Source organism: Trichoplusia ni, chromosome 6 (assembly GCF_003590095.1).
Source record: "Trichoplusia ni isolate ovarian cell line Hi5 chromosome 6, tn1, whole genome shotgun sequence".
NCBI lineage: Eukaryota > Metazoa > Arthropoda > Insecta > Lepidoptera > Noctuidae > Trichoplusia > Trichoplusia ni.
The window spans coordinates 11,034,311-11,051,567 of record NC_039483.1 but is presented as its reverse complement, the minus strand read 5'-3'; the positions used below and the strand labels follow the sequence as shown (position 1 = coordinate 11,051,567).

Here is a 17,257-nt window from a genome sequence, read left to right as displayed (position 1 = left end):
CAATTAACCATCCTTAAATGGGTACAAAATAGGTGGAATGTTCTGATAGTCCGCTTTTACCGCGGAAACAAGCTGAGTAACAGCTTTCCACGTCGGTGTTTTATCATTTACTGCAGTTTTAAAACTGATTAGCGAGTGTTTCCATCGGTTGGTGGAAATTGCCTCTAGTTCGCGGCAGTTCGAGACGCGAACTTCGACGTAGTACTCACCGCGCCTGGTGGGATCGCTTTGATGAGTATTGCCAGAAGCTATACGCCGCGAAAGATAATTTTTTAATGTTGATGCTCGGGCAGGTTCGGGCTCATCATCCTGTAAATATTAAAAACAGACATACTTAACTAAGCATACGAAATTATAGATAAATAAATATAGTTCAGTTTCAACCTAATGTTGGCGCTGGTTTGATTATATCATGATGAAATATATATATATATATAGTCAAATATGATATATATATATGCTATATATATATAATATATATATATATATATACCATAATATTTGACTATACCATTACAAAAATCATATTAATTTACGATTTTGCTACAAATTTTAAACATTAATAAAATGTATTTATAAGATAACACGTCTTTCCTCGATAACCCTAAATCTTTTAGTCCGGATAGGGAATCGAACCCATCCGGCAAATAAAATATCGAAATTATATGGTTTTGCTGCCACTTATTTATGAATTTAATTATAAGGTTGTCCCGCTAGGATTACTCCTATACCTACTGTTGGTTGCAAACGCAAATCTCATATACACATAGATCCAGACACAATTATTATAAATCATGCAAATATTTGTTCCATAGAGGAATCAAACCCGTAAAGCGTAGCGTCAATGCTGATAGCTCAGTCACTATGCCACCGTATTTGTTTTTTATGGGCCAATAATATATTATGTAAATAAATAAATTAACTCACCTCAGAATCGGGAAAGAAATTGATTTTACGCCTTTTATTCTCGATTGTTGCCGTTGCGTCAGGCTCTGAATCTGAGTCACTTCCCAATATATGGTTTTGTTTTTATTGTGGCTTTCCAATACGCTGCTTCTTGGGTTTTAGTGCCTTATTAATCCTTTTCTTAGCCGATGTTGAAGGCGCTCCAGCGTCCGAATCGAAGGGATTTGAAGACCTAAAAAAGATAATTTAAGTAAAGTAAACTATTAACGAAACACACTTTTTTATAAAAATATATATAGAGCATAACAACTGTATTTTGCAGCTGGGTGGCTTATATGCTTAGGGTCTAAGAGTTATGAACTTACATACTTAACGCCTTAAGAAGATATCCACAATTAGCAATGAAGAAATGATGCACTAACAATGCGCTGTAAAACGTCTTGAGGACTCTACTTATGCACTAATATTATAAGGGAACGATCATCGTAACGAATTTAATTTTACATTTACGTTTCAAATGTAAAAGCAATCAATTATTATATTTAATATTGAACACTGTACTCACTGATCATAAGAATTATTATTGCTTGTTACATATTACAAATTAGGCACTCGAGTGTAAACATCTCCTTAACAAATTTATTTGGACGCAATACTACACCGGCGCCGCGCTGTCGCTACAATTTGAGACGAAATTTTTATAAGGTAATCGTATGTACTCGTAAATAAATCTTAATGTAAGACACAGTTTAACTTAAAATAAAATTAAATACTAGCTTAATATAATCCATCAAACGTTTTTGACTTAAAAATGTGGAATTAGAATAATATTTAGAATCGCACACTTTTGTAATTTACTTAATTAGTGAGTGCTCAACGATTACGATAACATACTTAATGAAATTTAGGTGCTATATTGTATAAATAAATATTTCTATAAATGATAATAAACGATATAATTTAGAAATGCTTAATAATATCGATAGTTGTAGGCCACACTTCAGCCAAATAGGCATACTTACGTTCATTTTTGTTTATATTATTATGGGAAGTAAATACAAAACTATTAACTACACTAATGTAAATGACATTATTTTATAAGTTTGTTGTGTGTTACAAGGTTCATATTGATTGATTTTTGGTACGTGACATATGAATGCAATAAATATTTGAAGTATGAAATGTAATCGTATCGGTGGTCAAATAATTCATCACAGATTTGACAATGTAAGATTCAAGATTCAAGATTCAAGATTTATTTATTGTTTGTCACAGGTGGAAATTCAGCTCTTAAAATTAGTGTTATAACAAAGTATCACTGTAACATACCCATGTGGTGTACAATCTTTAAAATTTACAATTACTTGTCAAAAGAAAAACAAAATGAAATCATTAAAGTAACATAATAACCATTAGAGAAAATAAATTAAGTATGAAAATCAATTGGTATTTGTCATAATTATTGCATCATTAACGTCATATTAAATAAATTTTAGTCAAAAACATTTGTCACTGAATTAATTGATGTCAAAAAAAAAGAAATAGAATAAATAAAAATAACAATAATATAAATCGTCATGACAAGTGTACAAAATAGTCAAGGCAATATAATATTCATTACCACTACATTACAGATAAATACATTAAACAATAACTAACACTTTTCATTATCATAATACCATTAAATAAATTTCAGTCCAGACATTTGTCATTAAAGAATTCATTAATTGTATAATATGCTTTCTGTATCAGTAGTTTTTTAAGTTTGTATTTAAAAGTAGCTAATGTTTCAGTGGTTTTAATAAAGTCTGGCAATTTATTATAAATTTTCACACCCATACCAAATATGGATGATTTAAACTTAACTGTTCTACTCTTAGCTGCCTTAAGGTCATTTTTATATCTTGTACTTCTCATAGTCTCATAATTACTGATATCTCGCTTTGTGATTGAGGCTGCTTCCAATATAAACATTGACGCTAGGGTTAAGATTTTTAGTCTTCTGAATTCTGTTCTGCATGAATCGGTCTGTTTATGCCCACATATACTTCGGATACATTTTTTTTGGGCTCTGAATGCAAATTCTCTGTTAGTAGAGTTACCCCAACACAGTATACCATATTTTAGAGTAGAACCCACATATGCATGATAAACATTGAGTAATACGTTTTCATTTACAATTCTTCGAAGTAAATAGAGAGCATATGAATACTGGTTAAGTTTTTTGCAGACATCATCTACATGCATTTTCCAGTCAAGTTTTGAGTCGATATGGACTCCTAGAAATTTAGTGTTACTGACCTGATTTATTGAATGACCTTTATAATTAACATTGATTTTATTTGATTTTGAATTTTTATTTGTGAAGGACATATAGTTTGTTTTATCAATATTTATTTTTAAATTATTAATTATTAGCCAGTTTATAATATCTTCGAGAGATTTATTAACCTGAGCTTCAAAATTTTCTTGACCGGTATCTGCAAAAATGGCCGTGCTATCGTCCGCAAACAATATCATGTCCTGGTCTATAGACCTTGGTAGGTCATTGATATATATAACGAATAAAAGAGGCCCAAGGATACTTCCTTGGGGAACGCCAAATTTTACAAGTTTAGGGTCCGACATATAGATGCGTTCGAATTTTGTGTCTATTTCTATTTTCGTTATTCGTGTTATTTGAAAACGATCACTTAAGTACGACTTAATAAGTTCCAACGCATTCCCTCTTATCCCATATTTCTCTAATTTGTTAAGTAGGATATTATGGTCAACATGGTCAAAAGCCTTAGTCATATCCATAAAAATAGCGGTTATTTGTTGCTTGCTATCCAATCCAGTCATTACTTTCTTAAGAAAATTAAATAGAGCATCACCGGTGGATCTTCCTTTACGAAAGCCAAATTGTTCATTAGTAAATAAGTTATTGAGTTCAAAGAAATTATATAAATTATTATATATAACCTTTTCGAAAATTTTTGCCATCACTGGTATTAACGCAATCGGTCTGTAAAAACGCATATCCTCTCTATCTTCTTTTTTAAATAATGGATTTACGATCGTAATTTTCAATTTTGAAGGAAAAACACCTCGTTCTAGACACTGATTGATAATGTTACTAATTACTGGAGCTATGTGACTAGACACTCGTTTTATAATGTTCGTATTTATGTTGTCATACCCTGTACTATTCGTGTTGTTTAATCCTTTTATAATTTGATCTATTTCATGTGGATTGGTTGGCTTTAAAAAAATAGAATTTGAATTTGTATTGTACGTTTTTGTAACTGAGCCGCTAGAGGTTGAAGTAGACTGTATTTCATCAATGAAGTAGTTGTTGAATAATTGTGCTATTTCCTTAGGATTTGTAACTAGTTGATCTTTTACTTTTATTTGTGTAATATTTTCTTTTGGAGTTACTATTTTATTATTATTTATGATCTTCCACATTGCCTTTCCCTTGTTTGTAGCTGAATTAATATAATAACTGTTTTGAGCCTTTTGTGTTTTTTTAATTATAATTCTAAATCTTTTTGAAAAGTTTTTAAATTTTGTTTTATCATTAGGATTTGACGTCAACCTATACTTCCACAATAATTGGCGTTTTCGTTTCGAGCATATTTTTATACCCTTACTTAACCATGCAGGCTTCTTGGAAATTGGTGTTTTCACACATGTATCTGGGAAACATAAGTCATAGAAAAGACAAAATAAACTATAAAAAGTGTCAAAGTTTTTTTCAGGGTCATCACTAGTGTAGCATTCGGAAAAGCTGAGATTTTGAATACAATTTATAAATTTTAATATATTTTCTTCGGAATAGTCACGTTTATTTTTATACCAGTGTGTGATGTAGTAACTTTTCTTTACTGGGCAAGTCAATAATTGTGCTGTATGGTCAGAGAGTGAAAGTTCCACTACTTTTGTTTTTGAGCCTCTAATATTATGTGCTATATTATCAATACAAGTCATGCTATTTAGTCTTGTAGGTTGATTTATTGTCAATATTAGATTAAAGCTTGATAGTAATTGTTCAAATTGTCTGGATATGTTGTTTTTCTCAAGTCTGTTTATATTAAAGTCACCACATAATATAACTTTTTTATTTCTGTACGATATTTTACTTAATAATTCTGTTAGCCTAGAAAAAAATAGATCCATTATGTCTCGTTTATTTTTAGGTGGTCTATAAATGCATAATATTATAATTTTGTGGTCAGTCAATTCAATACCACTACATTCGAAAACATTAGTTATACTTAAGTCTCTAGCTTCTGTAATAATTTTAAATTTGTGGTTTGTTCTTATCATTATACATGATCCCCCATTCCAGGTTTTACGTGAAAAGAAATCTCCTAGAATAAAATTGTGTAGTTTAAGTATTTTGGTATCTTCCGGGGTCATATTGTGCTCGGTAATGCATAAAATGTCAATAGGATTTTCAATATTGTTTTTACTTAATGAGTATAAGTGTACGTTTAGCTCATCTAATTTAGTAATGAGGCCATTAATATTTTGATGCAGAATGTTTATATTTTTATACTCGAAAAAAATCTTTATTAGTAGGAGAACTCTCATTTTGATGATTTGTATTTTCAATATTTTCTGTTTGTGTACATTTGTCAATATACATTGGAGCAGTATCAACGCTGAGCCTTTCCATCGAATACTTATTAAAATTTTGTTTATAAGCAATCCGTAATATTTCCCTTAGTGTCAACTGAGATATATGTAATGCCAAAGAACTATAATCTGGAATAAACATTGAATAATTCATGCTAATGTATGTTGCGTGAATGTATTGAGAACACATAAGTTTAAATTCACAATTTAACTTTTTTACATTCAAATGAATATTATACAAAACTTCAGAAACGATTACATTAGTATGTATTGTTATGATCGTGTAGCATACACGATCATAACAAACAAACATACACACAACCATACAGCTACACACACACTATCAAACATCTGTCGTCTCGTTCCTACACTCACACGCAGGGTGCTGGGTGGGGGAATCAGTCTGCACAGGGCAGTCTGCTACCTACCGCCGCGGAGTGAAGACGTGCTAGAGTGAGGTTAATGAGCCGATACATACTCTCAACAAATAGTACATAGTTATTATATATATATAGCTACAGATAGGAGACTACAACATTTTGGCGACGACGGAGAACTGTGAGTAATTTTCTCTCTTTAAAAACAAGGAAAAAAAAAGAAAAGAAAAGTAATTCGTTGGCCTCGTGAATAAAAGTACTTATATTCTTTAAATTTTAAGACTAGATTCCAAGTAAATTTTATTTATTCCAACAGCCGATAAAATATGTAGAATCAAACGCTCGAATAGTTAAGTTGATTAGTTAATATTATAAGAACCGACAATTTTTATTATTGCATATCGTAGCTTCAAAAACAAAAAAAAATATATATATAATATAACCGTTTTAAAATGTTTTGTTTGTTCTACTGCAATTACTTTTAATTATAATAAAGAATATATCTAATAAACAATTTTGCATACCTACCAACCGTTTCACAAAATAATTATCCATTCTCGTAAAAGATGAACAATTTATTCTTGTTTGGTTTACCAAGTGCTTATTGAATGTTAAATCGGTTTGCGTTAAACAAGGGTACATATGTCAATTTGTACACAATGCTCCAGTGATCTTAGGGATGTGTGCAAGACAAACAAATATAAAAAAGGTACTAAACCATGTTTAATTATGTATGTACCTCGATAACCGTGCCTATCCAGAGTGTATTATTTACAAATAACGGCGTAAGGATCGCCACTGTTAGTTCGTTAATGGTCTTTAAGCGGTGTACGTACGTATATCGCTATTTTGTTTCCACGCTTATCTGTATGGATGCTTATATCGCTGTAGTGCTGCAGCAAGTGCTTCGATTGCTTTGCGCTTTACTTGTGCAAAATAATAATAAAAAAAAATGTAATATGGCATTGAATTGCGATTAATAGTGTTTTGGCATTAAATTGCGATGACATACTAAGCAGTACTAGTAGTACAGTGAGACTATGCATTTGATTGCGTTAATATGTAGTATTAATAATAAAGCATTAAATTGCGAGCCGAGGAATCAAGCATTAAATTGCGGGCCATTAGGCTAGTAAAAATCACGGGTATTTTTGCGAGATGCATTAAATTGCGTAACGCTATATCCCATTGTTTACAGGTTAACAAAAATGACTCAGGCCGTATTCACACTTGATAAATTCGAATGCGAAGGTGATATAGGGTCAGTTGCAGTCCGATGGGAGCGATGGAAACGCGGGTTGTACATTTACTTGGAAGCAGCGGGCATAGACACCGAGCAAAAGAAAGGAGCATGCTTACTTCATTCCGGTGGAGCTGACTTGCAAGAGGTGTTCTACAATATACCAGGAGCGGACGCAAAGCCAACCGATGATAACGGCGGCAAAGTATTTGAAATTGCGATAAAAAAATTAGACGAATACTTCGCCCCCAAGCAAAGTAAGGGATTCGAGCGACACCTGTTCCGTCTTATACGTCAAGAACCACAAGAAAAATTTGACAAGTTTTTAGTAAGGTTAAGACATCAAGCTTCAAAATGTCAGTTCACAAATACAGATGAACATATTATTGAACAAATAACCGAAAAATGCTCGTCGGATGATTTAAGAAAAAAAAATTGAAAAACGGTGACAAAATGACCCTTGACGAAATTATATTCGAGGCTAATGCGCTAGAGGTTGTAGAGAGACAGTTGGGCGATTTTGTAGGGAAGAAAATTGAAAATCACGTCGTGAACAAAATAACTATGAAGCCGGACAAGTATAAAGACACAGGAGATAGACAAGACAGAGGTTGTGGCAGATGTGGTAGCAAGAAACATTTCGCACGAGATCCAAAATGCCCTGCAAGAACACGGAAATGCAATAAATGTGGAATTATAGGCCATTTTCAAATAAGATGTCGAACAAGAGAAGCACAGAAAAGGAAACTAGAACCAGATGAGGCAACACGGATCAATAATTCAAAAAGATCCAGAGAAGCAAACAATGTACAAGAAGCGAATGCAGCAGGTACAAGCAAGCAAATTGATTACATCTTCAACGTGAACACCGGCTTTACAGCATCATGCATGATTGGGGGAACGAAAGTAGATATGCTAATAGACTCTGGCTGCAACCACAATTTAATCACGGACAAAACGTGGCTCTCTATGAAAGAGAACCATTCAAAAGTCACCAATCAAAACAAAGACCCACAGAAGAAGTTTGTTGCGTATGGAAGCGGAACTCCTTTAAAATTACTGGGATCGTTTGAAGCGGAAATACTACTAGGGAAGAGATCAGAAAATGCAACCTTTTATGTGATCTCTAGTGGCACCCAAAATCTGCTTGGGAAAGTGACAGCTACTTCCCTAGGAGTCCTGCAAATTAATTTACCAACGGATGTTAATAACGTGGAGACGACAGCCTTCCCGAAATTTAAAGACGTGCTCGTGGAGATCCCGATAGACGAGTCAATAAAACCTGTCGCACAACCTTACCGCAGGGTACCTATTCCTCTGGAAACCAGAATCGAACAGAAGATTAGCGAACTATTGCAAGCCGATATAATCGAGGAGGTAAAAGGCCCCTCTAGTTGGGTCTCGCCGATCGTGCCGGTGCTGAAGGATAATGGGGACGTTCGTTTATGCGTAGATATGCGACGCGCGAATATGGCCATTAAACGGGAAAACCACCCGCTTCCGACCATGGACCAACTTCTTCCTAAAATGAGAGAAGCTAAGCTTTTCTCAAAACTAGACATCAAGGACGCCTTCCATCATATTGAACTCCACCCAGATTCAAGGCATATAACTACATTTATAACGGGTAAGGGACTCTTCCGCTATAAAAGGATGATGTTTGGCATCAGCTGTGCGCCAGAAATCTTCCAAAAGACTTTGGAGAGGATACTTCTAGGCTGTGAAGGAGTCATCAATTTCATAGATGATATCCTGGTGTGTGGGAAAGATCAGGCTGAACATGACGAACGGTTGAAGAAAGTCCTGGATGTCTTAAAAACACACAACGTGCTTCTAAAGGAAGATAAATGTATTTATCGAGTTAAAAGTGTTCAGTTCTTAGGACACGAGCTCTCCGAAAACGGAATAAATATTTATCGGCAATCAAGGACTTTAGAGCACCTACAACTATCTCAGAATTACAAAGCTTTCTGGGGCTAGTGAACTCCGTTGGAAAATGGATTCCACACTTATCTACGACCACAGAGCCCCTAAAGGAGCTACTCCGGCAGAAGGCCGGAAGGAACTCGGACATCACTGACTCTTGGAATGACATTCGGCAAGCAGCTTTTAATAAATTAAAAGCTTCACTTGCTGATATACCACGTCTGGGCTATTACAACCCTAATGACAAAACGGCAGTGATTGCAGATGCGAGTCCTGTGGGGTTGGGGGCAGTACTGGTGCAGACAAATAATGAAGGTTCCAGGATTATAGCATATGGGAACAAGAGACTTACCGACTGCAAACGTAGATACTGCCAGACCGAGAAGGAGGCTCTCGCGTTGGTCTGGGCCATTGAACATTTTAATATGTTCCTATATGGGAAAGAATTTGACTTAGTGACGGACCACAAACCACTAGAGGCAATATTTGGCCCCAAAGCCAAGCCGTGCGCCCGCATTGAGAAATGGGTCTTGAGACTTCAGTCTTATAAATTCAACATCAGTACCCCTAGCACGAACATCTTGCGAAAAAGTATTCGTATCGTTAACGTGAGCGTTTTGTATGGAAACATAAACAGCGCCTCTAGTGTGCGTAATATGAACTAAATTTGTGAGCACGAACATAAGTCAAGTAAGTTTCGTATCGTATTCGTAACGTAACTATCGTAACCTTGAGTCGTTTGTATGGAGATAGGAAGCACGAAGGTATAAATTGACGTACCGTATCGTGATTGTCGAAGGCTGGCTTGCGAGTTTTACGAAAGTTTATTCACTTTAAATTTGACAGTGACAAAACTTTCGTCAGAGTTTCTTGGAAGATTTAAATAGTAATTAAGTGATTGTGTGACCGAATTTTGCTGAAAAATGCTTAGATTAACAAGAAGCACCCATCGACGTAGCACGTTGTACCATTATCTTGCGGCGCGATTGATTGTTGAAAGTGGAAATGTACGAAGAGAAACTAGGTGAGTCATCTACTACAATACTTTATGTAGATAAATAGAAAATAAGTTGGTTTATTAATGTACTATTGTAATTTCAGAGAAATCTCGAGGAGAGCTCTCCTCAGAAAAAATATAGCCAATATTAACGTGCAATATCTAAGCGATACAGAATTTAGAAATAGATTTCGTCTCAGTAAGGAAGCATTTTTGCATTTATGTCGCGAATTAAGGGTCAAATCTAGTCTAAGACCAAGTAAAAGGATCAGCCTGGAACATAAAGTAAGTGTAGTAAATACTTGAATTTACCCAAAATTTTAACCAATAGGTACATTTTTATGGGTGCTCTACATATTTAATGGATATAATATTTTTTAAACACATATTCATTTATTATTTGTATTTCTAGGTACTGTGTGCTTTATCATTTTATGCTACAGGCTCCTATCAAAGAATAGTAGGAATGGCTAAATGTTTAGGGCAAACCACAGTTAGTAAATATGTGAGACAGGTTACTGACGCCCTTGTAACCCCCTCAATATTAAATTACTTTATAAAATTTCCTGCGACGCTAGAGCAGCGTAATATTATAAAAAACAAGTAAGTAGTAATCAAATTATAATAACTAAGTTTGCACAAATTGAGTGGACTGTATTGAATAGCGAAATTAAGAATAGATTAAATTACAAAAAATCCTTTATTTACAGATTTTATACAAAATTTGGCATCCCTGGAGTAATAGGATGCATAGATGGGTCTCATTTTCATATATTCACTCCAAAAAGAGACATTGAGCATTTATTTTATTGCAGAAAGCATTTCTACTCACTGAATGTGCAAATGGTGAGATATTAAATTTTAATATACCTCACTCAGCACCGATGGCCTAACAATTAATTAATTACAATAATTATGTTGTACAGTTGCATCTTCATCCACATTTTTACATTTCAGATATGTGACAGTGAATGCCGAATTATTAATGTTAATGCAAAATATGGAGGTGCTACCCACGACGCATTTATTTGGGAAAATAGTCAAGCCAATAGATATATCCAGGACATAAATAAAAATAATGAACAAGTTTGGTTTTTAGGTAGGTAAAAATGTATTAACCAATTAGAAAAAGATATGTTGCAAAATACTTAGGGCAGCAGGCAAGTTCCAGTAATTAAAATTTATAGATTTTTTTAATAACTTATTCTTTAAATAAAAAAAATTCCAGGTGATTCTGGATATCCACAGAGGCCTTGGATGATGACACCAATCCCAGATGCTGCTGAAGGTACGCCAGAGGCAAAATATAATACCATCCATGGGAAAGCCAGAGTTGTAATAGAAAATACATTTGGTAGACTTAAAAATAGGTGGAGATGCCTTTGTAAGGACCGGACATTACACTACACCCCCGAAAGATGTGCAACTATAATTATGGCATGTAGCGTTCTACACAACTTAGCGATAGATTTTATGGTGCCCGATCCTGAAGAAGATGTCATAGATTCTTTAGAATTAGGAATATCAGCAGTTTCTTCAGAAGAACCTCTTCGCGATCATGGTTCTAGAGATGATTTGATTCGCGGTAGAACACTACGACAAATATTAGTGGATAGAATCAATAGACTACACATTGTTAATAATTAATTTAATATTCCATTTTTTTTCTAGGTTTTGTGTTACCATGTGTCATAAGAGAATAATTGTATGAGAACTCTGTCTGTATTTTTTTTCTTTATTTGTAATTTTAAACTCATTGCACAGAGTGTTAGGTCTTAGCTAATTGTTTTTTATTTGTATTTTCGTGTTATTACTTTTAAGCTCTAAATTGTATTTTATAGAACGGTGTTGTCGCTAAGAGACTGTACATGTGCTGTTATTTTAATTTGAATTTTTGACGGTCATAAAGAGCTGTTTTGCAGACAAGTTTTAGTAAATGGTTTTTGAATGTAGAAATGGTTTTTCTTTTGTGATAAAATAAAAATTTCCAGATACTATTCCACTATTTAATAAAAAAGTATTTCTCTATGAAATATAATTAAAAGATCTTAAAATAATATATTGTCTAAGTTATTTATTAAGCTAATCTTTATCTACATACACAAATAAAACTTAATAACAATAAAGAAACAAAACAATAAGCCTAACCAAATAACTTACTATTAGTTGCATATTTGGCGAAACAAATAATGTCCGATTTTATACACTTTTATTCGCCAAATATGCATCCAATACCTTCAAAGCTTCTTTAAAAAAATCCAGCCATTTAGCTTGCAACTGCAGCTCTACATCACGCTGTCTAATCCTCTCTCTTTCTAATTCTTCCGCAACTCGATCACGCTCTCTTTCATACTGCCTTGCGGTCCCCTCACACTCCTTAAATACTTTTAAAATTTCATCGTCGGCTTTCTTCTTTTTCTTCGGCGGCTTCCAATGTGTGTCGATTGAAGCTATTGAAGGTGGTAGTGGATGCGCGGGAGGTGGAGGTGGAGCGATTGAGCGTTGGCTACTTGTTCCCGGAGTATTCCAAGTATCTGGCAAAATGATGGGCATTTAGGTAGTTATCTCGACTTAATGTGTTAGTTTTTAGTTTTAATGATTGAATTATAATTCATTTAGTACTAGTTATTTCAAACTCAAAAGGTAATCTAAAGTATTTAAATTAAAAATATACCAACCGTCAGCAACGGGTGTTAGTTTTATAGGTATGTCATCAACATTAACTTCACTTATTGTTTTTGTGTTTGTTTCTTGTGGATGAGTACCTGACAAGCTCTCTTCCTCCTCAACATCAACCTAATTTTCATAAAAAAATTACATTAGGGAACACACATCATATGTTTCAAAGCAGTGCTAACTAATACTTATGTTTATTTTTTTATCAAAAGTCTGCTCTTGAGGATAATCAATAATGCAGATAACATCAAACTTCAAGAGACTAACAAGCATCATAATTCAAATAAATAATGTGGCAAAAACAAAAGCATGAGATTAAGTCATGCACCACTGCAAAAGAATTTTAAGTGTAACTATACTAACAAAAAAGAGCTTAAGTGGTGACCCTTTTTTGTTATTCTGGGGATTTATAAAGAGGTAGGTCCTTCTCATAGAGAAAACTTTTGACCACATTCAGTCCCGTTTAGGAATATCATATTCACATAATTCTTCAATGGTTACCAAGCTTATTATATTTCTATGAAAATATACTATATGTCCAGTCATGAGCAATATGATGAGTACACAATCCAAAAGTTGAACACTTGACTTATATCAGTCTGAGGTAAAAACTATAATTTTAGTAACTATTTAAATAAACATAATTATCTTTGCTTGTGACTGTGTAATTATGTGCATCAAAAATTGAAACTAAACTCATTTTAAATGTTACAAAGAAAAATTCTTAATCACACCTGTATGAAGCCAGCTTCTTGTATGGGCATTCCAGTAGCAGCCTGCACCCCAATTATATTCATAACCCTGGTTTCTAAGTCGGTTAATGTTAATTGAAGCGCAGGCCCACCACCTGTACCATGAGCTGACCTATTTATTTTGGCCCACTTTCGTTTCACGTTGTTTTTGAAATCACTCCAAACCTTAATATGAATAAAAAACACCACACCAATAATAGAGAAGGATGCCCAACGCCAACATAAAATGCATGCAATGAATTTCTACTTGTGAGATGAAACTATAACCATGGATAAAGATTTGAGACATACCTTTCGCCACTTTTCCTCTGTTCTAGAGTCGCCTGTGCCATCACTATTGAGCATATCCGAAAGCTCCTTCCATTTTAGCTGTACATAGTGTCTACCACGAGGGCCTCCGCTGGGTTTAGACAAGTCTCCATGCCTATAATAATTTAAATAATTTTATAATTAAACGACTGTCTCCCATTCTATCTGGTATACACTTAATTTAAGACCTACATAAATATCATAAATTAAATACATACCCCATGGAAGTTTATTTCAATTTGATTCAAATTTGTTAAAGAACTATCAATTTAGCTTACCATTTTTTATGACCCAATTGTATAAATACACTACCTTTTGATTCATAATAATATGTATATTTAAATTTTCCATTAAAATATCATTTATCAACTGGTATGTTTACAATAACATATTAAATGAAATTTACTTACTTTTCCATGAATTCCACCATAATTGTGTATTGTGGGTGGCTGGTCCTCATTTTCTAAACTTCAGTGGTTTTGTAACTGCGATTGTAAACCCCGTTAACACTTTTAGATGTAAAGTAATACGAGTTCTTCACTTCACTTCAAAACAAAGTTGTCCTTGAATGAGCTTCGCGGCACAAAATGTCATGTCGTTCGTTTAGGAACACAGTTTCAAAATAAACAAAGTTTCAGTATTATATTAATTAAATACACCATTTATTTTAAATTAATATTAACTTTTATTACTGGGTCGTTGTAAAGCATTAATATTTAAATGGTTTTAAAGTTTTAAAGGCAGTGAAATCACTACGAACAAAATACGTTATAGTTTTTGAACGAAACGTTCAATCAATTTTACGATCCTTCGTTCAATGTTGTCCCTCCTTACTTACGTTAGTATGACGTCACTATCGAAATCGTATCGAGGTTTCGATACGATTACGATAGTGCTTCGTGCTTCCTACTTTAGTTGTATTCCGTTATCGTATCGTCAACTCGATACGTTAACGATACGAAACTTACAAATGTTCGTGCTAGGGGTACTGATATAGCCCTGGCAAGAATAACATAGTAGACCCGCTGTAGAGGCTCTGTAAACTTTCTACAAACCCTCTACAAGTTGGAGTGGATTACGTGCACAACGTGATAGAACAAGTAAGACCTACAGCCATACCATTGCAAGACATTATGGCACATTCACGTCAAGATGCGGAGATACAAGCAGTTAAGAATGGCCTTTACAGCAACCAGTGGAACGATCTTACCAAAGGCTATAAAATATTCCAAGACGAGTTGTGTTTTTATCAAGACATCCTGTTAAGAGGGACTAAGATCGTAATGCCACAAAAACTCCGAGATCCGACATTGCGTATTGCACATGAGGGCCACCCAGGCATATGTGCCATGAAAACTAGACTGAGGACTAAGGTCTGGTGGCCAAAATGTGATAGAGATGCCGAGAACTTTTGCAAGGCGTGCAAAAGTTGTATTTTGGTCTCGACTCCCAATCCTCCTAACCCCATGAAAAGGAGAGAGCTACCTTCGGAACCATGGGTGGACACCGCAGTGGACCTGATGGGCCCACTACCTAGTAATGACTACATCTTCGTAATCGTGGACTATTACTCTCGATACAAGGAAGTGAAGGTTTGTCGGACAATTACGAGCTCAGAAATTATCAACCAACTGAAGGACATTTTCAGTAGATTAGGTAATCCAGTGTCCATCACGGCCGACAACGGTCGTCAATTTACCAGCGAGGATTTCAAACTTTTTTGCTCCGAAAGAAACATCAAGCTTTATAACACCAAACTGTACTGGCCCCAACAAAACGGAGAAGTGGAGAGACAAAATAGGGACATCTTAAAACGCCTCAAGATCGCACAGGCCGAGAAGAAAAATTGGAAAGAGTCTCTCCGGGAGTATATGGTAATGTACAATAGCACTCCCCACTCGGTAACCGGTAAGACTCCCTCGGAGTTATTCTTCAGGCGGCAATTCAGAGACAAATTACCGATGATACAAGATATGACGTACAGCTCGGAAGACTCGGAGATGAGAGATAGAGACAAAGAATTAAAAGAGAAAGGAAAGGAGTATGCAGATAGGAAAAGGCGAGCAGTGGAAAGTGAATTGAATATAGGGGAGAAGGTCTACGTAAAGAGTATGCATAAAAGCAACAAATTGAGCCTCAATTATGAGCCAACATCACATACCGTTGAGTCCAACAAAAACGGAGATGTAGAATTGCGCAATGATAACACAGGCCAAGTAGTTAGACGAAACATTCTGCACCTAAAGCGAGTAGAAGGACAGTGAAAGGTAGATAACGGAACTGAAGATATAGATGCAGAACATTCAAACAAGAGTGAAACCGATTCTGATTAATTAACATTATAATAATGAATTAGAAGTAACATAAATTGATGATGATGATTACATAAGTACAAATAATTAATATTCTGTACAGGAATTTAAACTAATACTAGTGATTTGAAATAAATAATTAAAGTTGATTACAGATACGTAAAAAAGTATATTTATTAAAAAAAAAAGTAAGGGAGGGATGTAGCATACACGATCATAACAAACAAACATACACACAACCATACAGCTACACACACACTATCAAACATCTGTCGTCGCGTTCCTACACTCACGCGCAGGGTGCGGGGTGGGGGAATCAGTCTGCACAGGGCAGTCTGCTACCTACCGCCGCGGAGTGAAGACGTGCTAGAGTGAGGTTAATGGGCCGATACATACTCTCAACAAATAGTACATAGTTATTATATATATAGCTACAGATAGGAGACTACAACAGACAACACGTTTGGTGCATCAGAAAAGTAACCCAACCATTACAATATAAATATTAATTTAACGGACACTAAGTTGGCCAAGTCTCGCAGGTTCGATTCCCGCCCGGAACAACATGTCGCTGCTTTGATTCAGAACTAACACAAACCAAAATTATACATTTTATGAAAGAGCTAATCAAAGAAAAAACAAAATTTATCTGAATAAATATATAATTATGATCATTATTGTTATTATTCAAACAATTTTTTCTTTGATTAGCTCTTCTGTAAAAACGTATAATTAAAATTTGTGTTAATTTTGAATTGAAGTAGCGATATGTTCCGGTCTGGATTTTTGTCGATGAATATCTGTTATTTATAAAAAAAAATAAAGAAGGTAATATGCTATTTGGGCCACAAATTACTAGTATTCTTTTTAACCCCTCTAAGTAAGCTAAATGCTTAGGATATGATTGGGTTTACTTTTTTTACTCTTATGCCCAGTACATAAGAGTAAAAATTTTGCGAAAACATTTAAAAAATTTCCCGCGAGGTGGCGGGAAAACTACCAACAACATAATTTGAAGAGTACAGGTGCAAAACTAGGAATGTCACTAAAATTCAAAAAGTTAATTTTTATGGCAACGTTTTCTTTTTCCCGCGTATTTTTATTTGGCATTACACAAAAAGCGTAAAAACAAGAATAGT

The 17,257-nt window shown here is 34.4% G+C and overlaps 3 protein-coding genes across 3 annotated transcripts; 2 read left to right on the top strand and 1 right to left on the bottom strand.

Annotated features, from left to right (window-relative positions):
* The first annotated feature begins 9,671 nt into the window (after positions 1-9,671).
* LOC113494908 (putative nuclease HARBI1) lies at positions 9,672-12,048 on the top strand. The gene is made up of 6 exons (XM_026873427.1): positions 9,672-10,096; positions 10,174-10,354; positions 10,482-10,672; positions 10,780-10,915; positions 11,027-11,168; positions 11,298-12,048. Exons 1-6 carry the CDS (start codon positions 9,996-9,998, stop codon positions 11,714-11,716), a joined length of 1,170 nt encoding a protein of 389 aa, XP_026729228.1. The 5' UTR covers positions 9,672-9,995; the 3' UTR covers positions 11,717-12,048.
* Positions 12,049-12,216: 168 nt separating this feature from the next.
* Positions 12,217-14,491, bottom strand: LOC113494911. The gene is made up of 4 exons (XM_026873429.1): positions 14,217-14,491; positions 13,789-13,921; positions 12,748-12,865; positions 12,217-12,603 (listed from the first exon to the last, which is right to left on the bottom strand). The coding sequence occupies exons 1-4, from the start codon at positions 14,264-14,266 to the stop codon at positions 12,269-12,271; spliced, it is 636 nt and encodes a 211-aa protein (XP_026729230.1). The 5' UTR covers positions 14,267-14,491; the 3' UTR covers positions 12,217-12,268.
* A 448-nt stretch (positions 14,492-14,939) lies between these two features.
* LOC113495147 (uncharacterized protein K02A2.6-like) lies at positions 14,940-16,070 on the top strand. The gene has a single exon (XM_026873755.1). It carries the CDS (start codon positions 14,940-14,942, stop codon positions 16,068-16,070), a length of 1,131 nt encoding a protein of 376 aa, XP_026729556.1.
* The last annotated feature ends 1,187 nt before the right edge of the window (positions 16,071-17,257 follow it).